The 24,014-nt window shown below is 36.6% G+C and overlaps 1 protein-coding gene and 1 long non-coding RNA gene across 5 annotated transcripts in view; one reads left to right on the forward strand and one right to left on the reverse strand.

The window, feature by feature from the left end:
- The window catches only part of LOC146763512 (uncharacterized), a 27,944-nt gene extending 19,404 nt beyond the window's left edge, over window positions 1–8,540 (reverse strand). Inside the window, exon 1 of the long non-coding RNA XR_014951815.1 lies at window positions 7,642–8,540. This is a non-coding gene — a long non-coding RNA (uncharacterized LOC146763512). The remainder of the gene's footprint in view (window positions 1–7,641) is intronic.
- The window catches only part of CD36 (CD36 molecule (CD36 blood group)), a 34,961-nt gene that overhangs the window by 4,613 nt on the left and 6,334 nt on the right, over window positions 1–24,014 (forward strand). For 3 of the 4 annotated variants that reach the window (XM_085568370.1, XM_085568369.1, XM_085568368.1), the window contains exons 2-8: window positions 8,487–8,722; window positions 16,401–16,561; window positions 18,552–18,696; window positions 19,836–20,018; window positions 20,149–20,240; window positions 20,674–20,720; window positions 22,982–23,051. In XM_085568370.1, coding sequence (XP_085424496.1) covers window positions 8,603–8,722; window positions 16,401–16,561; window positions 18,552–18,696; window positions 19,836–20,018; window positions 20,149–20,240; window positions 20,674–20,720; window positions 22,982–23,051 — 818 coding nt within the window. In that variant the 5' untranslated portion in view covers window positions 8,487–8,602. The remainder of the gene's footprint in view (window positions 1–8,486; window positions 8,723–16,400; window positions 16,562–18,551; window positions 18,697–19,835; window positions 20,019–20,148; window positions 20,241–20,673; window positions 20,721–22,981; window positions 23,052–24,014) is intronic. The other variant, XM_085568371.1, reaches the window with a different exon arrangement.

Here is a 24,014-nt window from a genome sequence, read left to right on the forward strand (position 1 = left end):
GGCTCTGTGTGTGATTGGCTCACTGCACACTGGGTGATGAATTATAATTTTTGGGGCAACACTTATGTTTCAAAAACATTAATAGACCAACACAACCCTTTCAGTAAGAGATTTTCATAGACATTCACGGTTTGATACTCACAAGAAACTTTTATTATAATATTACAGTTTCTGTATTTGATTCTGTTTTAATAAGTTCCCTCCTATCTATCTGCTGAGTTAGTCTGACATAAACCCACAGGACTGGAAGAATCAGTCTGGTCTATCCCTGCTGCTCTTGGGATTTCTTCACCTAATCCCCCTGCTAGAATCACTTGAAAACAAATTTTAAAAGTGATTTTGAGGACTGAGAAAGGCAGTAGCTTATGCATGCCAAAAACAGTGAAGAGCCCAGAAGCAATATATCTAGGGGAAAAAACAACTTAAGCAATTTCTGGGTTTTCTATCACCCATTTTCCCCTTAAAGAGTTTCATTACAGTTTGACAGAGGAACTCATCAGTGGCAGGAGCCAAATATATCACACTGTTTCCAGTGTACTGCTGCCAAGCTGGCTTGAGCCACTGGTATTTTAGGATGTTTTTCCATATCGTCAGGACACATTGGGAACCACAAGGGACAGGACCTTAGATCCTAACACTTAACAGAGCTGGGAAAGATACGTCTGGGAGTCTCTGGTGGGTAATGAAGGAGCTACACAACAGTTTGATAAGAGTCTTCCAAGCTCTTGTGAAGAAAATAAGATATTAATGCATGTTGTGGAGGATACTTTTTTCAGGAGGTTGAAGAATGGCTGATATGAGTGGTTGGAGTATGACTCAGGGCATGCATTGGCAATCCTTGAAGGCCAACACAGCAGTGGTAAAATCTGTGATGTGAGCTGAGCAAAAAACCGTAATAACATGTCTGCAGTCTTTGTCCAAACTTTCCATTAATGCCAACTGGTAAATATTTTGGAGTTTTCTTCTTGAATTTTCTTTGTTTCATAACTTGTATGCATTTAGCAGAACCTTGTAGAGCTATTCTGGTACCATCAGTATGGTGCACTGATGAGGAGAGGAAATGAAAGACCTGTCTGGGGACTTTGAGTGGAATTGCTCTAACTTTAACATTCGAATCATTAGATGCCTAACTTAAGTCCATTGTTTAGATGCTTTGCAGTTAAAGGGGAGCCTTTAACTGCAGTACCTCTAAAAGATATGCACTCCCTGGAACTGTTCAAAAATAAATAGCTGTAGCACTTATGGTTTAGTGAACATGGTGGTACATGGTCAAAGGTTGGCAGTATTTTCCAGGCCTAATGATTGTATGATTGTATGATTCTATATAGTCTTGTCTAAGAAAATATTTCAAGTACATTCATCTCTAGTGAGAGGAAAGAAAATAAATTTTTCTCCAGATGCCTACTTTTAGCTGGGTAAGTTTATCGGTAACAAGTATTTGGAACTAACTTAAACAAGAAAAGAAAACAACATGAAACTATGCCCTTCTTTTATTTTAGAGCTGTATAGATAAGATAGTAAAAGGAATACTGAAACAACTAAGATATCTTTGTTCTTCCTTTATTTATGTAAAGTGACCTGACTTATAAAACTCTGTTCTATCCTATGGCTTTTGGAAAATCAGGTCACACAAAAGAACAGTCACTGTGAGAACAGATGAGACAGAAATAGTGAATGTGGAATTCAGGAATGATATTAGTTCTGTATTATTATTTTATTATTTTGTGTGTTTTTTATTCATGTTCTTTACTTGCAATACCTGAAGATACACGTCCACTCTAGAATGGCTCTTTTGAAGTAGAAGTGCAGTGAATTGTTGAATTTTCTCATGTACTATGTGATGATGTGATATACAGAAGGTTTTAATTTCTTTAGGAAATCAAATTAACTTTAATGGATACAAAATATCGATTAAAGTATCCCTATAAAGAAATACCTCTTAGTATCTCCAGTACACACAATAAGACAAAAGTCTCACCCAGCTCGTGGCATATTGCACACTTTTCTTTTTTCTCCTCCCAATGTTTCATTTGCATCATTCTCCTTCTCAGTAGAACTAAGGGCACATGGGTGAACACGACTGTGTGAATCAGAAATAACTTATTTGGGGACAGAAGCCATAGGTTATTTCTTTTTTTTTTTGTGCACGTGAACAGTTTGTCTCCTTTTGAGGGGGGCAGGTTTAATTATTTAATCTTTCACTACTGAGCAAGATACAACCCTTCCTGTGGGACTTTCCCACTTCCTGTGAAGAAGCCAGAGGGTTACTGAGTGGTGAGGATTTTCAGTAGAAATAATAGAAACCACTATTAGCATCATAAAATGATGCTAATAGTATAACCTGGACAAGCAATACATTTGTGCATTAATTTACCATGGAAAGCAGGTTAATATAATTTGTCTCAAAACCAGGGAGAGTACCCAAAAGCTTATAGAAAATCGTGTTTTAGATACTGAAAATATTAGCCTAATCTTTTGCCCCAGGGATTGGCATTTTACCTAACAATAACAGAGTAGGTTTTGTTGGATGTTTTTTAACAGTTAATGTCTTTAAAAAGTTCAGAGGGTGCAAAAGTAGAGACAGGATTTTCTTGGAGCTTTCTAATTTGCTTTCTAATGTCACCTAACATATGCTAACATTTCCACATCTGAAAAAGAATTAATGTTAACACTAGTTTTTATAAGATTCATAATAGGCAGTGGAAGAAAAATTCTAAGTGTAATAACTGGGAAACACAGGAATATAAACTCATGATGTGCTACACTGTGCAACAAAGAATTCCTACAGGAATGTGGGAATGTTTATGTAATCATCTTGAAAATTCAAATTGTATGTATACCATAAATGTATGTCTGATAGAATAGATCTTAATATTAAAAAAAAAAAATGGAAAAGAAAAAGAAAGAGAAAGGGGGAGACAACCTATTTAGGAGTCTGAAGGCATGTAGGATAGCACCCCAAAGAAACTGTTTTCCAAAGGGCCTACTATGAGATATATACAAAAACTATAAATAACCCTCATCTCTTCAGCATTTTCTTGTCAGTAGTATGTTTCCTCCAGAAAATGTATGTGGACTTCATTTGGAAATAAAAATATCACTTCCCATTTTTGCATTCTGCAGTTTTCTGTGTCTTCATGAGGCATGTGAGTGTCATGTACTCTGTTTCTTCTTTTTGACTTTTCCTTGTGGAGCAGTTTGTTTGTGGTTGCACCACTAGGGACTATCATGAACTACACAGCTGTTTGGTTTCTGTGTCCTCCTTCTGTTGCTGTGTGTCTCTACTTTCTCCTCTGCAACCTCTGAACTCTAATATGAAGTCAAAGGACATAGGACCATTAAATACTTATGGTTTATTTCAGTTTGTTTTTAAGAAACAGGAATGACTGACATCCAAAAGTTTACAGCTTCCCTTCCAGATTTCCATCCTTTAGGTGGTTTCTGCAGTAGAACCAGGCAGTCCTCATTTCATTCCTCATTTCACTGCCAAGCACTGCTGCTGGAAGAGATTTTGCTTATGCAGGATGACAGTAGGATATTGTAAATCATAACATTGGGTGGTACAGCTGAGCATGCATATGTTGAAAACTGAACATCATTACGTCAACAGTAGCATATTCCAACAAAAAATCCCAGTAGATATTTTCCTCATGAAGGAAAATATCATTGACTTCCACACACTGCAAACAGAGAAAATGAGCATGGTAGGGAACCTCTCCACAGGGCAGTAGTGATCCCAAAAAAGAACATCCTCAGGAAACCATCCAAGGACGACATGTACAATAGAAACAATTACTGACAATAAAAGTAGTTCATGGTGAGCACAGTGTGGAGCAATGCTTAACTTTCAGTAGTTAAACTTCCCTTTTTAATCAGAAAATAGAGGAAAACAAGATTTCTGCACTTTTCAAGGATGAGAAACTGGAGTTATTCAGGGTCCTGAGCTTGCCCTGGCAGCAAGCCTTTTATTGAAAACTGCACAAAAAGTTGTTTTCAAATGACCAGTCTCACTTTCAGCCTTGCCTTCACTACTAGGAGGTGAAAACCTCACATTTATTAATTTTCATCCACCTTAGATTTACTTAGCAGAAATAGATTTGAAAAAGGCAGATTTTCCCACAAAAGCTAAGCTTCCAAGTAGAGCAACATAAAATAACAGAACAGCAGTCAGTCAAAGCAGATAGAAAATACTAAACCTGTGAATTGCAAACTATTCAGTGCTGTAACATGAAAGCCTGGACCTAAGAACCTATTTTTAGGAATATTTTTTCTGTCTCATAATTAAACAAAAAAAAAAGTAATTTTCTCTTTCTGCTGCCAGAAGAATATTTTAAAATAATCCATTCATTTAATTCCCCTGAGATAAAGAGGTATTTATAAAATATCTCTGCAAAAGCTTGTCAAACTGTTATTATTCAGTAGTAGAAAATGTGAAGGAGTAACACATTGATTGATAGAGAAGTTAGTGTAAAAATAAATGGTTTTTAGATACATTCAGAAAAGGAAGCTTTTTTGGGATAATGTTCATTTAACTTACAGTAAAATAGGAAGAGCCTTAGCACTTGGCAAGGAAATATTGTATCTGATACCTGAAAAAAATCCTATTAAAAATATTCTGAAATTTCCTGATTTTTCTTAATTGAAAATACACTATCATGATGAGTAAAATGCAAATATGTTATGAAAGAAGAAGTGGCCAGAAATCAAGTAAGTAAGTTACCCTTTTGTCTCCTTGACCTTTGACTCACTTGGCTCAAACTTGGATAAAGATTGCAGTTGCTAAGTGTCCTACCACGAGATGTAGGTAGTGGCTTTTAGTCAGGCTGCAAAAATAACCCCTTCCCCCAGCAGCAGAACAACTTAACTTTTTCTTCTGGCAAAAAAAGATAAAAGAGGGAACTGACGTCTCTTGTAATATATAAACACTCCCTCCTAGTTCACAGCCTATGTGCTTGGTGGGGAGGTTTAGATTCTTGTCTGCTGGTAACTTGATGCAAGTCATGTGCTAAGTACTTGTGTGTTCAGCTGAAAAATCAGTCGCCCTTATTCAAGGTGAGTCATATACTACAACATTTAAAATCAGAGGGTTTTCCTCAGGAACATTTTTAAAGTCAGTTGGGTGGAAGATCTTGAAAATATTTCTTTTTAATGCAAAATAAAAGGGAAGGATTTTACAAAGCTGCTTGCAAGAAAAAGAGACATTTTACATGGATTAGTGAAATGCTTTGTTACTATGATAACAGCAGTGTTTTATGTTCAGCATGGCTGGCTTTTCCAATTGCAATCTGTATTTCGTTATTTAATATTCTTGAAAATACAGTCCTGGAGTCATGTGAATTTTTCAAAAAAATGCATATTTTAAAGAAAATTTTATGGCATTCACTGTGGCAGTTAAAAAGCATGAAACTATAATTTCAAAGAACATCAAATATATGATGAGATAATTTGTATTGTATAAGGGCTTGCTTTAAGCTGACATGCACAGAAGTCTAAGTTAAATAGTGAAGAAAGAATTTAATAACATTTTTCATCTTTCCTTCTATACAGTTGCTTATAAATTGTCTTTCAGAGATTTGAATGGACCATTTTAATTGTTATTAATTAATATTCTGTTAAGGATCTTTGAAACAGTATTTAAAAGTACATACCAAACACTCTAGAATGGGATGAATAATCTTATTAATCCTGTAGTCAAATCTGAGTCTAATGATACAATAGCATCATAAACCACAGCTAATTTCATTATGGCACTTTCTATTCTGCTTAAGGTATATAATTTTCACTTGAATATAAATTTCAAGAAAGTGCATTTTCATTGGAAATTTCTACCTTAATCTTCATATTTTAAATTCAGTTCTGATAAATGAGAATAGTGTGTTGACTTCTATCTGAATTGAGTGTTATAGTGCGAGTGCTCTTAACTTGCAGTTGTGTAATTTATAATTTGAATTGCATAAATTGGGATGTCTAGACTGCTATTGCATTGTTTTTGGTGGGAGAAGGGTGAATATTTTTCAATTTGCAGAAGCTTGGAATAGACACAAGTTTTTAGCAGTCACTTGCTTTCTAGTTGTTTACTGTTAGTGCTCGTGAGAGATGCCTAGTCCGCCAAAAACAAGATAAAATCACTGGAAAAGCTCATAGAAACTTAGATGGAAATGTATTTTGGTGTAAAGTGTGTTAGCGTGGAATTTGAAAATCTTCAGTATGTAAGTCAAGAAAAAAAAGTCTGATGATATCTAAAATATCACCTTAAACATTTCTGAAATAACTAATTTTCATTTTAAATTTTAAAGTGTGTGTTACCACACAGTCTGATTGTACTGGGGAAAATTTCAGGTAGACGTAGTAACTTTTCAGAATTTGATTTAAGTGAGGATGTCTGCTTTTCCTTAGATTTACTACAATGTGTAACAGCAATCAGATTTTCAAATGCCCATGCCACCTGCCCAATTAGTTGCCTTTTACAGATCTGCCTTTGCCAAACTGAAGATCCTGATCTCACCTAACCACAACAATGAGAGATTTGGTCCTAGTGATTTTCACTTCAAAGTTCCTCAAGTCTAATAAATTTCTAACTTAAATACACTTTGAAATTTGTGATTAAACACATCCACTACATCAAAGAGCCTTTAATGGCTTTGGAGTGGGAACCACATGGAATGACTTGGTGGTAGGTAGACAGACAGGCTGACTTTTATTGTAAGGATAGTAGGGATATTTTCCAAAGACTGCAAACAATCCTTTGGTCATCCTGCTTGAAAATATCCAAGGAGAAATTCTTAACATACCAAACAATCTCAAACGTACAGAAATAGACATTGTTAAAGGCTAGGGAGCCATAACCTGCTGCTAACACAAGAGCAGGCAGAAGGTGGGAATCCAATGCAGTTACAGGGAGGTGTCTGGTGCCAGGTAGGGATGTGACATAACTGTGAGTTTGGGATGGCAAGGAAGGACACTTCAGTGGCCCGCTGACCATGGTACCTAATCTGCTAGGCCATGTTGTACATCCTGTATGTGATAAAAGGATCACATAACTGATTAAGGAAAAAGAACACACACTGTTCCTACAGCTGCTTTACTATTTAGAAATTAATGAAGTCCTTCTGGTCCCTTAAGTCCTCATGAGCAAACTGGTTGTGTTGTTCTTCCACTTAACCTTTCTGTTTTCTTTCTCTCTGTGTTTGACCTTGAATGTGTAATTAACTCTTAATTAATCTGCTTACAAATTGACTTAGAGGTGTTCACAACATGTCAACAAACATAAATTAGTAAGAATAAAAAAGACATGGACAGTGACATCTAAAACAGAAAAGGGCAGATTTTCTGTTAACTGGAGGTCTAAAGCAAATAACCAACTTGCAAATTCTGTGTATTTGATTAATTCATAATGATAAAGAAAAAATTGAAACTTAAGCAGCTCATTGTCTCAGTTATTCATAAACAATAAAAAAACCTGAAAATCACTGTGAGTTTATATTTTACCACTTCAGCATGAACATCATTCTGATTTTCTTTACAATCCCTTTCACTAGGGACCGTTTGTAAGACATATTAACATATATTACTAGCAGATCTTATTTTCCAATGACTAATCACAGACATTTTTCTTCTGAGACTGAATAATCTCGAAATTACCTCTTTCAAAGATCAAGTTTGAGTCTTGCTTTAAAAACTCTGATGTTCCATAAAGCAACTGGGCTTGATGAAATTTGCTGGTGCTAAGAATCAGCTCCAAAAGGAAAATCCAGTCGTGCCTTTGTTGTGATGTTGCTGCAACATCTACCAGTTCAGTAGAGGACTGATAGAGATCTGAAAGAGGCTTCTTGTGGGTGCCTCCCTTTAGAGGCTGCAATTTCCACCAAGGTGCTGATGGGCCTTGAGGACTTTTTTACTGGCACAAGGCAGAAACAGCCAGGGGAGCTGATGCCAGAGCAGGGTAACTCCTGCTTCTGCCTGGAGTGGGATCCATGGCCATGGCAGGCTGAGACAAAAGCAGAGCTATCTATAGCCTCCTCCTTTGGCAGAGGGGGATTTGAAGATGTCTACATCAGGAAGAATGTCATATGAATAATTACAGTGACAGCTTGCCCTAATGCAACAGAGCCAACAACAAAAAAAAAAAAGACTTATCAAAAAAAACCCTTACCAGTTTGTTTTGGCAACTGGAGTGAAGAAAGATAATCATATATAATAAGCAATTGGCAATAAATCAAAAGTACCTGCAAGTTTGTTGGTTTGTTTAGTTTGGTTTTAGGGGTTTTTTGGCTTTTTTGTTGTTTTTTTGTTTGTTTTGGGGTTTTTTTTGTTTGGTTTTTTTTGTTTGGTTGGTTTTTGTTTTGTTTTGTTTTGTTTATTTTTTTGCCAGGGGCTGGCTTCTGGCTGGCTGTTTTTGTCTCGTTATCTTCCTACCTGCTTCATGTCATGTACTTTGTACTTCGAGCTTTGGAATTTGATTTTTGTTCACTTTCTGCTTATATTAGCAGCTTCTCTGAGGAAGATCAGTGTGTCTGTTGGGACCAGGAAGAGAGGAAAAACATCAAGCCTTACAGCAAGGATATTTGTACACTGTTTACCTGTACCCTAACAAAAAAGAAGAATGGGCTGTAACAGAAACTGTGGGCTCCTCACTGGGGCCATCATCGGTGCTGTACTGGCTATCTTCGGAGGAGTTCTAATACCAGTTGGAGATAATCTTATAGGCAAAGCAGTACAAAAGGTACTTTTTTTTTTTCCACCTCCCTAGGGCATATGGTTTGTCATTATTGAATATTCATTATTTTTAAATCTTATGTTCTGGGTCTGTTTCTTTCTTATTTTTTTTATTTGTTAAACATAGTTTTTATAAATTAGGTGTTCCAAACTTCCCTGGAAATACATGCAACAGCAAAATTTTTATAAATATAATAATTATATTTCCACATTCACTTGTTTGCTCTCTCTTAATGTGCTTCATATTAGAAGCTAAAAATATTGTGTTTTCAGAATGAAATTTAGAAGTAAGTCGGTTTTATTTTTATTGTATTTATGATTTTTTCATTTTTCCTTATTTTTTCTTTTTTAAATATTATTTTTATTTTTTAAATTTTATTTTCATACTTTGGTACTCACTCTATGCAGTTATATTTATATACTGCAAATAATGTAAACAGTCTTCTGCTGCAGAATCGAATCCTACACTTTGTGTATTTACCTCACATTCTGTGACTGTATGATCCAAGTGGATGTTCTCCACATGACTGGAGGATCTAATAAAATGCATCTGTCCATTTTGAGTGTGAAGATTGATTGAAGTAGAACATTTTAGACCTGGCAGACACAGTTTTTCTCTGATTTTTTAGATTATTTTCTGTCCCTAAAATCTAGATTTTTATGTAAAGAAACTAGAAAAAAATCTGTTAGATCTTTGCTGAAAAGTGTACATAACTGGGGGTTTAAATAATCTGGAGTGGAATGCCCTGGCGTGTCCACAATGGTGACATGAAATCTCCTTGGAGTCGCTGCATCCAAGGATGGTTCTCTGATGGTTAAAAATCTGAAAATCTTAAGATCTTTGGCTATTGTTTAGTTCTGCTATTTACCTGCTGTGGTGCTGAAGACTGTGGACATCCTGGAGACACTTTTCCAAAGGCTCTTCTGGAGGAGTAGCCTTAACTCAATAGCTGTTGTAGTCAGTTGAGGAGGTGGATACATGAACTGTCAGGAAATGTTAAACTGACATTGTTGAACAGGGCCTGTTGAGACCCTGGCTATATTATAGTATCATTAAAAAAAAAATTTAAAATGGCTCCTATAAAACATCATCATTTTTTTTGAGGCAATCCAATTAAAACCAACCTGTAGAGGAATTTTGCAATTTTTATTGTATTTTTCAAGAATTTAAAGAATTTTAATGTTTATAGAAAAATTAAAAAAAAAATCTCACTAGTTAATGTCTCAACCACCTTGCAACATTTTACAAAAAAGTCACAATTTTGTTTGCCATCTTGAGGAAATGATGTGTTTTCTAAAAAACACATAAATTTAAAAATTTTTATCTCCTTATATTGAATACTTACTTAAATTAGTCCTGACCATTCAATATTTTGAAAGCAAATTAGAAATACTGGCAGTGTTATGTGTTCATCCATTTACTAATAGTAATGAACCAGTTATACAGCATGGTTTGCAAATGTCTACATACTCAATTATACCTGCATGAGTCTGTAGTGGAAAAGCATTAGAGGGAGTAATTTTCTGCTCAACCACTTTTTAATTTTCTTCATTGTGATCATGTTTCATATGTTTGTACCTATTTCAAGGCAACTTGTTTGATGTGTATATATAAAAAAAATGTACCAGTAATCACATAAAACATAAAAGAGTACATTTGTAGAGGCTTTATTTACTTAAGTAAATAGATATGTTGTTTTCCTAAGCACAAGTCATACCAGACTATTGTCTTTCTGTTTAATGTGCTGACTATTCCATGACACCATATGACTTTGAGACAATTCCATTTCAGACAAGATGGGCCCAGGTACAACTGCTGAAATAAGTGATCAGTTCAGCAGATGCTCCGGAAGGACTTGAATTTAATTAATTCTTATTTTGCTGTGTTGATGAAAGGTCTGTTAATAAAAACAAATTTGTTACTCATTGCAGTTATATTTAAGATAATATAGAGCTGACTGCAAAAGAAACAGATCTGCCAAGCAGAGAGTGTTCAAAATATATTTTTTTGGAAATATTTCACTTTTGGAAATGTAATTTTTATGAAAAACCTTTCGTAGAAACAGATCAGCTTCCATGACAAATTTGTTTGGAATTTCTTAAGAATAGTGACTGTAGGACAGGAGAAGAGCCAAGAGTGAGATGTTCTTTCAGGTATGGCCTGTAAGCATTTATATGAGCAGATTGCCTAGGGAAGTGTTGTAGTCACCAGCCCTGGAAGTGTAGTAGATATGGCACTTCAAGATGTGGTTTAGTAAGCACTTCAATCAAACTGGATGATCTTGGAGGTCTTTTCCAGCTTATGGAATCTGTGTTATTTCCATTTGTACTCATATGAGGAAAAATACAAAAGATGTCCTCACCCACTGGGTGAAAACAAAACTCAGTACACCATATTTCTAATGAAAGGTAAAAACTCTTTAAGACACAACCAGTAAAGGTAAAATCTTCTCTTAAATTCTTGACAATCAAAGCTTGAACAAAAACCACTAGGTTTTCCTCTGGCTGTCCTATCTCAGAATAAATTCTTGTCTATTGCACGGTACTAGGACCAATTCTATATTTTTGGAGGAAATGTATGTTGCTATCAAATGTTATTGCTGGATTAGGATAACAAATGTTGAATAGTTTTAGGACACTCCATACTATAGCAAGACAAATTGCCCTAAATTAACTTGTTATCAAGGCTTAGTCAAATAACATTATTATCCATTTACTCTAAAGCAAGATTAATCAAGTCCAGATGAACTTCTTAGCACCTCCCAATGAATTGGAGGAATTTTAATTTCAAAAATCGATGCAATCAATAGGTTTTTTTGTCCTTTTCTGCTAGCAGCAGTAGTCTAACCATGCTTCTCTTAAGCTTCCCTTAAGCACACATCTTTACACTTTACCAGCTTCATATCTCCTTTACTGCAGTCACTTGGAGATTAGCCGGAGTAAACATGTCAGAGTTTATTGTGCTGGAAGGCTGCAAACTATTTTTGAAGCAAAATGAAAGCATCTGCAAGTGTACAGAAAATCTGAGGTGTCCTTAGGAATTGGACAGAGACTCTGAGTCTCTTGGCTGTTATCTCCTGGTGGGTGGGTGGGTGCTGTGCTCCACCCATGAGCAGCAGTCCATGAGTGGACAAACCAAACAAAATCCATGTCACATAAAACACCCAGATGTCACATCTTCATTTGTTCCAATTTATTATCAGACATGTCTGCTTCAAATCAGAAAACATGGTATGTTTCCTAGTCCCAGCCTGCTTTACCTGAGCCTCCAAAAATTTGGATGAGTTGTTTCAACTCTAACCTCCAACAGAGGACAGAGTTAAAAAAAAAATATATATCTATATATATATATATGTGTGTGTGTGTATATGTGTGTGTGTGTATATATATGTGTGTGTCTGTGTATATATATATATATATATATATATATATATGTTCTGAATTATTTTCAAGGCTCTTTAAAGAAACTGTGACTTGAAGAGTGCACTTAAAATGACACCAACAGCAGCACCACCTTGGCAGGGATCCACCCAAGGAGATTAGTCCTAAAATATTTCAGCTCTGATACTATTAATGGAAAGGTGCCTTTGGTTTCAGGACCAAAGGGCAGAAGTCCTGTCCTAATTTCTACGAACACTGAATCTGTCCAGTGGGGAGAGAACTTTCCATTAAGGTCTTAGGGGTTTGGAAAATTGATCTTAGTAGAGTTATGAGTGAAATGGAATTTTCAGAGTTATCTACAAAGAAATACTTTGCTTGAGATTATAAAAATTTACCTTTTTAACTGACTCTACACATTTAAGTTGAACATTATAATTTCTGTTGTCAATACTAGATAAAATCATGACTCAAATTTTTAAAAAAAAGGAAAGTAGTATTGAAAACAACAAATCAGAAAGATTTTATCTGAGATTGTTGGAAAAAGATATGACATGACTCAATTTTTACTTTGTGCCTTTCCCTCTGTAAAACAATATTATCTTTTTAGGCAAAAGTCCCACTGCTTCAGTTATGGGTTTTTTTCTCAGCTAGGTTTAACCACTCAAAGCTATTGGTAGTGGATCCTTTTGCTAGAAAAAAAATATTTATCACTACTTTACTAAGATTTTCTGCTTTCTGCCTGAGTGCATAAGCTCAGGAGCTGAACAGAAGCCACATAATAATACATAATATATTTAATTCCTGATGAATTGATAATACAAATAGGTGAATGACTTGCCACAATGCCTCAGTGCTGACTGGGTTAGTCTCAGTTATTTTTAGGAATAAGGCCTTCAACTGTAGCTATTATTATGTTTATTCATTTGTCTTTACATATCTGTGATCTGTGATTGGCCAGATTATATCTCCTCAGCCACTGGAGGCATTGGAAACGCCTCTAAATTAAAACTGTCTTTGTGACATTCATATGCCTTCTTTATACAAACTAATGAAGCTAAAGCAACTGCTGGCTCTCAGCAGAACACAAATGATCTAACCACATATATTCCCACATTATCAATTTTAAGCTTTATTGAGTCCCAGAATTCAGTTACCAAGGACTGAAATAAATAAAAGCTATGATCCAAAATTATGAGTAGAAAGGCTAGTAACAAGCTAATAATCATCATTTAACAAGTAATAAGAGTCATTCTTCCAGCTGCAAAATGGGAGGAGATTATTTGCTTTTCTTGAGCTTTACTTTTTCAGTTTTACAGAATTGTATTGTTTGTTTCCTCCAGTTTATGTAGGCAGTGTAACATACACAATTTTGTTATCGTCCAAAGTATTTGTGACACTTCTCAGTTCCCTGCAAATGGTATCTTTTGTCCATCTGGCCAGATTCTTTGTCAAGACAGAAACTTTGTCTTTTTCTTTTTTTTTGGCTTCATTTACTTTGCATCAACAAAGTACAGCAAGTTTCAATTGCTGACTGCTCAGCATTTCTTGAATTTATGCATTGCTAGCTGACCCACCTCTAGAGAGGGAAAATTGTCAGAAAGAAGGGTCAAAGTTCCCCCTGGTTCATTCAGTCTTGCTCAGCTGGGTGGTGGTATGGACTTGGCTATGCAGCAACCACATTTGTGTAGATGCTTTTGCTGACAGTAGTTAACTATTGTGTGAGATATTAGAGCCTGTGCAGATGGACTAGGGAGCTGAAAAGTGTTTTGTACTACCAGTTGCATGCTAGCTTCCAAAATTATTCCTCCTCTCATAACATCCCAAAGCACAGCAGCGTTATTAGGGAAACATGTAATTGCCCAGCCAGAGATGGTGGGTAATATTTAGTGAGAGATCAGCAGTGATCCAACAGTAAAAACAAAGGGCTTGCTGGTGTGATGGTATTAGTTTGAAGACATGAAAAAGAGCTCCAGATTTTTATTTCACTTTAACCCACAATTTGCACTCTCAAACAATGGGACAAAGAATCATACACACCTCTTTTGTGGGAGAAATACTATTAACAATAATGGCTAAATGCCACTGAATATAATGGTCTGGTTATCTTCCTTCCCCCTCCTTCTTTTGTCCTGCTGCTTCCATGTTCTAATGCTGATTCCTCCTACACAGACCCCTGAGCCAAATGGCTAATGGGTAGAAAGGTAATACAGAATGCAAAAAAAAAAAAAAAAAAAAAAAAAAAAAAAAAAAAGGGAATTATGTTCCTCCTGTCTGGCAGGTAGAAACAGCTCCCTGAGGCATAAGAGCTGGTCCAAAGGAAGAGGGTGTCACAGATCAGGAACTGGGGACTGCTGGAGCCAGTTGCCCCTTTGCCTGCCAGGTTAGATCAGCTGTGCCCTTGAAGAGTTCCCCAAGGGTGTCCACAGAGAGATTAGCTCACAGAGAAGGGTGGGCTGCAAATCACCCTTCATGACCTGGCAGAGCTGGCAGATCATCTGCACTCCCAACCAACCCCTGGCAGAGGGCTACAAGGAGAAGGGGAATGGATGGAGGGGAAGAATTTTAAAATGTAAGTAATACCACTTTAAGATCTGTGAAATAGATCTGTTGTCACAAGGTTGACACTACTCTATTCTCTGTTCTTGAGTATTGTCTTCTAAAGAGATTAGTTTGTCTTCATGACCCTATTTGTGCTAGAAATTTAACAATTTGCCCACTCCATTTACACAGTTAGGAAGTCAAATCCTGGCATCTGTCCCCATGTTTGCTGAGTACAGATCACAGGTAGACTGGTCAGACTGAGTTGCACTTTTTATATCATCCTGTTTCTCCCAGATTCTTGGAGCAATTCTCTGTGAAAACTGGGAAGGTGCTTTCTGAACCATGTAAGCTTTTCCCTCTTCATCCAAGAGGTGATCTGTCCATGCTGGGCTACAGCTGGGACAATCTTTGACCTTGTAAGGTTTGAGTGCAAGGCCTCAAGATGGTATCACACTTGCTGTAGCAAGGTTTCCTTCCCCTCTTACAAAATGCACATAAATTATAGCAGACATTCAGGCAGCAAGCCCAGTGCTTTACACCACCAGCAAGGTGTTTCCGACTCCACCATGCAAATGCTTTTCACAGGCAGAACCCTGACTGTGTTATGAGTTCTCCAAGATGTGATATTTGTTTCTAACTGCAGGAGCCAGTAACTGGCAGTATCTATTTTGTTTACCTGGTGATTGCTAAGTGAACTTTATAGGCACAAACTTAAGCTAGAAAAAAAATTTAGCAACTTTTGATTTAAAATGTCTTTCCTTGCTCTCCAGAGAAATTAGAGCCTTTTAATTTCTGGACTTTATGAGTGCAAATTAGCTAATTCATCTTCAATCACTCTAATAAAGAAAAGCATCTTTTATGTTGGAGACACGCAGCCTAGATTTTTCTTCTTATTGAAAAACACTTTAATGAATCTTTATCACCAAAAATTACATTATCCCGAGGTTTGGGAAAATCCTATAAAAGAAGCCTGATTACAGACCAGGCAAAGCAGGCATTCCCCTGACTACACAGGTAACATACTTTAAAACTCTCCTTCTCACTGTACAGTCCTGAGGCCTGAATTGCCATTTGCCATATGGCTGAGTGGGACAGACTTAAAGCTGTTTATTCCGCTAGAATGTACTGTTTTGTCCTTCTTCCTTAGATCTGGGAAAATTACCTAATAAAATATTATCAGAATTAGAGAGATTTCTTAGAAAGTCTCAGTTTTGGTGACAAAAGCTTTCTGTGACAGAAGCAGACCTTCATGAGCACTATGTGATTTCTCTGGGTGAAAAGTTATCTAGAGCCTGACAAGTGCTCAGACAAAACTCTCATTTCCTCCCTTGGGCTATTTGCAAATGTGGGAAGCAGTTTATAGGTTCTGTAACCTGCTGGGTATCATTCAGCCAGCAAAGGTTTTCCCTTTATAAATGATCAGTGGTCTTGGCAAGTGTTTGAGAACTAAGGGAATGCCCCTCCACAGCTAGGAGGAGATAGGAAAAATAGGAAATCTTTGCTCCTGGCTGCATCAGCAATTGTACCAGCTTTGTGCTCATTTGTTTTAGGGGGTCTCACTTTTGCTCTCACTGAACGGGAATGTCAAGCTGTTTCCAGATGTTGGCCAACTGAGTTGTGCATCTCATACTGATGATGAAAAGGTGGTTTTTGCCTGTTTGCTTTGAAATCTTTAACAATCACCTAAAAAGTAAATGCAACTTCTCACTTGTTTCTTTTGTGGATAATTTTAACTTTGATATTTTTTTTTTTTTTACTTTTAGGAAGCTGTCATTGTCAATGGTACCACTGCTTTTAAAAATTGGCTTGTGCCAGGAAGCTCAGTTTACAGGGAATTTTGGATTTTTCATGTGTTAAATCCTTCAGAGGTTATGGAGGATGGGGCTCAGCCAAAACTTGAACAAAGAGGACCTTACACATACAGGTAAGAAAAGACCCTTTAATATGTGACATCATATCTGCTGAGGTAAAATTTATTTTTGAAATTCCAGCATCATACTTCAGTTAGACATGAGAAGAATGCCTAAATTGTGGCTACACACAGCAATCCCAAACATTTTCTGAATTGTGTCTAATATAAGGAAATCAAAATAGAGATATGTAACAGGATGTGAAGCTGCTTGCTCTTGAGAAACATAATAATTCATTAACCACAATATCACAGAGATGGTTGTATTACTTCCTGTTCAGTTTTCACCAGCTTTATAATAGGAGAAAATGTGCCAGATGCCCCAAAGCCAAGAGATTATCTTGTCATCCATGCATCACTAATGACTTATTTTAATAATGTGATTTGGTTTTGTTTTTTTCTCCTTTATGACTTTTTTAATCAATAGTTTTTCTTTTTTTCAAGTTTTGCTTGGAAAAGCATTCCTTTTTCTGAGTGGACTAGCTAGGACATAGGTGCAGGAAGGTTTTATTATTTATTTAATGTTAAATGTGATGTTGACATAGGATTAGATGTTGCTTCCTGAGTTATTAAGCCAAATATTTGCAATCACTGGCACCCTTGTTAGGAAATTGCTTGCCTATGATGATAGGATATTTCTTTCTTGATAACTTTAGGGATGTATATTATATTCACAAGGTAGTTTTCCATTTCAGCCAAAGTGCCTTTATGCCTAGATACTTATTTCTCAATGGAAAGAGGTAACTTTTGTTTCACAGAGTGCCTGGGAAGACAGAGGAAAGGTTTACACAGGAATGAGGAAAAGGACAGTTAAGAAATACTGCAGAAGGTGAACTCCCACCAAACAGAAACACTTTACTCTGGTGCTGATGATGATGCCTTTTTTTCTCAGGGACAAATCTCTCAGCTGTACGCCTAAATAAGACTAAGTAAGAAATGACTATAAAATGAAGGCTCTTCTCACTGCTGCACTCATGCCTTCCTAGGATATTTGGTCTACCTGTGTAACTGTGACATTGAGTCTCTCTCTCTCTCTCTCAATAACCCTTTAAATAGTTAATAATTTATTACAGAGTAGAGCAACTTGAAACCACATTAATTAGAAAAAGAAATTCTCCCAGCTTTCAGGTAGATGCTCTACACATTAGGCCAATAATTAAAATTACATATATACAAACCAATTTTGGGAAGCCAATATCCAGGTGCTCTTCAGATAAGACCCACCTGCACTGGCTACATCTATACCATGGGGAAATGTTCCGTGTACCTTTTGCATCCCCCTACACTCATGCTGGAAGGTCTGATCCTGAAGTGTCCTGAAAACCCCTTCTGGGATGGAGCTGTGATAAGTTCTCTGGACCTGCAGCATAGACTGCTGTTTGATCCCTGCTGGCTGCTGTCCCCACAGAGGGGTCAGCAAGAGGGTGGGACTGGAGCTAAAGCTAGAACTGCAGCAGAAATTTGTACCTTAGAGATATGCTGACAGGGCATGACTGGCAGAACATCAGTGGGACTGAAATATTGCTTATAAACCTCTACATGCATATTAAATATTATCAAAGTAACATTATGGGTTTGACCTGTTTCATTGCAACACGTCTATCAGATTAAATACCTGAGGTTTTATGTCTGTGTCACTCCCTTCTAATTACATGCAGCCATGAGACAGCTTATGAAATGTGACAAATCATAATTCATTTAAAAAATATATTAAAAAATATAAGGTCCATTAATGACATAAAAATGCAAAGGAAATACTTGCTTTCACTTTAGTATCAAGAAGGGCTATTCCGTTTATCAATAAGGAATTATTTCCAAAAGAACAATATTTGCAGAAAACGGAATTTTTACATGAAAAGTTTATAAACCTCTTAGTGTTTATAAAGTGTTCAACATTCATTTTACTAAAATGTTTATCAACTTTTCAAAAACCTTCAGTCAGGTATGGTTATTTCTCAAAAGTTAAAGATTAAAAACATTCTCTGTTTGTGTTTTGTATTTTCAGGGTGAGATATTTACCCAAAGAAAATGTCACGGAAGGAGAGAATGACACAATAACCTACATGTTGCCAAATTCTGCTAATTTTGAACCTGCTATGTCTGTTGGGACAGAAGATGACACCCTGACCATCCTCAATCTTGCTGTTGTGGTAAGTAAAGAAAAAAAGCCAAAGTATCCAGATAGAAATATTGAGGGAATAGGGGAGAAGTTCACAGAATCATGGAATGGTTTAGGTTGGAAGGAACCTCAAAGATCATCTAGTTCCAGCCCTCCTGTCATGGGCAAGGACACCTTTCACCACAGTGTGTAAAAAGCTCAGAAAACATCCTCCTAGTCAATTTGAACATGGGAATAAATCAAGAGTTTGTGGATGGGTTCCCTTTGTGTGTGAACATGAATGTACGTGTTCATGTACAGCATGAACAGTGCAGGGTGGATTTGCCATGCATTTTCCATAATTCCCTCAGTTCTGCTTGGCAGGGGATGCTGCATTGATTCCCACACCCAGTGTCTGCATGGCCTCACCATACAGAGCCTGGGCCATGTGGTATAATCCTGGAGCTCTCCTGTCCTACTGAGCATTAGTTATTCAAATAAGAACACAAGGATCTTCACCTAGAGTAGTACTACAGCCTTTTTAGTCCAGGTGTTTTTTCCTTATCACAAGCTGAGAACGCTTGCCTTTGACCAATATTTACAGTTTTCACACTTATATTCAGTCCTGGTTGTGTTGCACCAACTTTCCGGTGTGTGCATGAGTGCTCAGGATTGCTGTGAGAAGGTGTCTGCAAGGGGCAGAGTATGAAGATTGTTGGTGCAAATACAAAATAGAACCATACCAGCAGTCACAGAATCACAGAAGAGCCCATGCTGGAAGGCACTTCAGAAGATCATCTGATCATAGCTTTTGCAGCTGTTCAGAAGCCCATCTGGCCATGGTCCTGGGCAACTGGCTTTCAATGGTCCTGCTTGAGCAGGGGTTGGACCAGACAGGTTGGACCAGAGCCTCCAGGGCTCCCTGCAAGCTTCAGCTGTTCTGTCATCTGTGACTAGGGCTGATCTAGTGAACTCATGTAATCAGTCAAGAAAAATGTTCTGCTTTTGTGTAACTTATGGCCAGTAATTGTTTTGTTAAGAAGTGTCAGTTTTATGTAGAAACTTAACTTCAAGGGAGTTGTAAATATGGGAACTGGCTTTGGCAGACATTTCTTGGAGTCAGACTCTGTGATTTTAATTCAAAGCACATGCAGAATTTTATACTAAACACTGATTTTATTGCCATTGTAGGCTGTACCTTCTGTGTACCCAAGCACTCTAATGCAATCAGTCATAAACACTTGGGTGAAATCATCCAAAGCAGCCATACTGCAGAACAGAACAGTCAAAGAAATACTGTGGGGATACACAGATCCCTTCTTAGACAGCATCCCCTTCCCTAACGTGAAGTCATTTGTGGGAGTCTTCTACCCGGTAAGTGAAACCAATGAGGAGGTAATGCCTTCAGTTATTATTCTGTGAATAAAGCTGCTCTGAGGAAGAAAATGCTATAAATTTGTTCAATATTTCTAACTGTTATTCCTTTTTGTTGCATCTGTTACAGTATAATGGGACAAGTGATGGACCTTACAGTGTGTATACTGGGGCAGAAGATATTACAAAAACAGCAGTTATTGAAAGCTATAAAAATAAAAGGTATCATAACATTGTAGAGTAAAAAAAAAATATTCATTTTCAAGGTATGACTTAAAACTTGATTCACTAGGAGCTATAGATAAATGGGAAAAAAACTTCAGTGATTCAAAGGAAACAGGATCAAGCCTTGGTCTTAGCAAAATCATCACTTTCTTTCAGAGATCAATAGTTCTCTTAGGAGCTTGGGCTTAAGACAGTTATTGATTCTTTGATACAAGTATTTACTTCTGTTTTGCATTCTTAAGTAGATAGATTTCTTTTAACCTCTTCTAATGGATCCTGTAATTTATCTGAATTAAAGAATATCTCTATCCTTTGCCTTTGCTAAAGGGTCAGGACATCCAGGAACAGTTTTATTTGGTAATACAGGCAATCAAAGTACTTACATGGTAGAATTTACTTCATGCAGCATGACTTTTTTTTTACCTTACAGGACTCTTTCATACTGGAAAGGTCACTGTGATATGGTTAATGGTACAGGTGAGCCTAATAAAGCTTTTTAAAATTTCAACACTTTTCTTGCTATTTCAAGGGAATAATGAGATACAATATTTAAATTAACAACCCAAGGCTTTGTCAGTTCTGTATTCTGTATATTAAGTATCTATATATATGCAGTCATACTACTAATATGATATATGCGTATGTGTGTATCTATTAAAATATATGAATTATTTATTATTGCATATCATTATATATACACATGCACACAGCCTCTAGATCTAGAGTAAATATGGAAGAGAAAGAAAATTATCCAGTTCTCTTGTTATTTTCATAGAACAATATAATTAAGATTCCTTTTCTTTGCTATAGTAGTTGAAAATTATCTTGGCATTTTAATAATGCACATTCATTTACACTGGTGAAAATTTAATTAAATGCACAAGAATGGACATCCTGTTATATGAAAAGAAATTGAGGCAACAAAGAAGGAGGCTGTCAGATAACTGGCTTGCAGATGAAAAGGAATGAAGAAGAAAAGTAGTTTAGACCGGGATAAATAGACTATAGACAAATATTTTTGAATTTTCCTTGAAATGCATAGATAAACAGCTGAATTTGTTCAAGGTGATATTTTTCTTTTTGATTAGTGAAAGCGTTGCTGTGGGGACACCGCAACCTGTAGAGCTGAGGCTGGCAGGTGTCTTGGTGGAGACTTTTGTAGAAAGCTTCAGACCTCCAGTTAATGAAGGCTTTTGTGTTAGGTTGTTTTGTTTGGGTTTTTTCCCCTCCATTTTCAATTCTGCTTTACCTGGCATAGATAATTTTCCTTATAACCCAGACTGTGCAACATGATATTTTGAAGTATTTGAAATACATCACAAGAATCTGATTTTCCAAAACTCCGTGAGCCATGAAGGATTAGTTCCTTATTAAACCATGTAAGTAATTTTATAAGAAACAATATTTTCTTACATTCTAGGACTTCTCCTCTTTCTTATGGGGCCTGGCACCTTTTTTTTTTTAGCCAAGGTCAGCTTTTTGTTTATTCTTCTTCTGTAATTGATGGCATAAAATATGCTGCTAACTAATTAAGTGCTGCAGTACAGTGAAAATGAGCTTTTACTTGTGAGCACAATTTACAAGGTCATTCAGTGTGGCTGCTGTATCTGGAGATGCAACAGGTTTAAAAAGTTTTGTCAGTGAGAATTCTACCTTATTTTGTAAGCTTTCACATGAAACCATAACATGTATGGTATTAGAAAATACATAGATAAAAAATATAAAACAATATCATTGTATAGGGTTTGACATGACTTCATGTTTGCCAGCCTTACAAAAAAGCCAAGATTTAGAAACGGAGTATGTGTTTAGGATGATCTTGAATGTTTGAAAGAAAAGTTCTGTCAGCAGTGGGCAAGTGGCAGTATGTAATTTAGCCTTTGAGCTTTTGCCAACTGTATTCAAAGACATCACACGTTTGCAATTGTTTGGTTATGGCTGCTGCCTAGGAAACTAAACAGAAATTGTTGCAAAAACTAACAAATGTACTGGTTAAAGGTTTGTTACAACACCATAATTGGGAAAATGGCAGAGGCTCCTCTTACATAACTCTGGGTGCTTGCAATGCAGAAATACAAATCTGAGTGTCTGCACTCTTTTAGAGCAAGTGAAGCAAAGCAACACCAAATTGCTACTCCACTGACTTATTTTACATGGGGTGAGGTGTATTGTTCTCTAGAAGTGGCTTCCTCCTCTCCATTAGTTCTAGAAAGACCTCAGCTTAGAGACCCACTCGAGCAATCTCTAGTGGAAAAGGTTTAGCATTGGTTATTAAATAGTGTTGAAGTCTAAAGTTGTATTTCTTACAAGAAGAGTGTCATAACTGCAGGTGACTCAAACATCTCCAGGAAGGTTTAGATCTATAAACCTAGGTGCATAAACCTTGAAGCAGTGACAACAGGCTTTTGGCTTCATATTAAGCAGGTTTTTTTTGTTTGTTTGTGTTTTAGTTTTTTTTTATATCCTCTGTTTTACATGGCCTTGATCATGTAGCTTCAAATCTTGGGGCAAAAAAGGAAGCTGCTATATCTTGGCTTACTTTCAAAAACAAATACATGTTATCTGTGAATGCCTGTCAATGTGCAATAACTTACATAAATATTTTCCCCACAAATGACTCATATAGTTTACTTTCATCACAGCTTTGCAGGAACATAACAACTGAGTATTGACCTAGAAATTACATCATGTCTTCTAAGTAGAATTTCTTTCAAGCTCTTGTTTTATTTTATTCACAGATGGAGCATCCTTCCCACCATTTGTTAAGAAGGATCAGGTGCTACGCTTCTTCTCCGCTGACATTTGCAGGTAGGCTGCTCCTGTGTTCCACCAGGGTGTCTCTGGGTGCTCTTTGTTTGCAGAGGGCAGCTGCAGTGGCTGTGCTTGGGCTCAGGTCAACCAGGCAGTGCAACAGAAACTTTTCATCTCAAAACCGAGTAAAGTTGTGAGCTGTGCTCATGATTCAGAGCCTGATTCTACCATTTTTAGGTCAAGTAGCAAGCTAATACAATGTGCTTTATTTCAGCCAGTTACAGATGCATATTCAGGAAAATATGACATTGTGAGCTGTTAAGAGATCTTTAAAAGGCACTGAGGGCCACAGGATTCAAAGTCATGAACTTCTTCTAAGATCAGGACACAGTCTTGTTTGGTCTGAGAAGACAAGTACAGCAGGGTACAGTTAGGTCCATCATGTCTGGAAAAAATAATTTATGCAGAACAGTGTTTACTGTCATTCAATAGATACTCAAAATTGTTTTCTCACAGGATATTTTTACTTTTTTTATTTTTATGTATTTTCAAAACTAAGCCTGCTTAATACATCCTGTGCTGATGACTTTTAAGCCTGCTGCTTCTGCTGGGTTTTCCAGCATCCCCAGGTTCTCCAGTGGGATCACTGAAAGAAATGTTAAAAATTTAAAGGGCATCACAGTGTATTTACTTTGGGAGGTTAAAACCCTTTATTTATTTTGCTGCCAGGAAACAGATGCTTCCTTTTTACTAAGTTTAAAGTGGGTAATTTGCTTTGCACAATGTTTTTTTTTAAAGATCAGTGTTTTAACATGAAGTTAAAGGGATTTTTTTTTTAAGCAATTTTATCCATAAATTGGAAAACATTTCCCAATTCATAGAAAACTGAATTCTACTCAGAGGAGAAATGATAAAATTCTTTGGATTGATTGCACACACAGTTTGAGAGACCCCTCAGGCCATTTAAGTCTCACAATTCATGAACAGTAAGGGACAATAACAGTTGTCCAAATGTCTTGC

Source organism: Lonchura striata, chromosome 1A (genome assembly GCF_050655825.1).
Source record: "Lonchura striata isolate lonStrDom1 chromosome 1A, ASM5065582v1, whole genome shotgun sequence".
Taxonomy (NCBI): domain Eukaryota; kingdom Metazoa; phylum Chordata; class Aves; order Passeriformes; family Estrildidae; genus Lonchura; species Lonchura striata.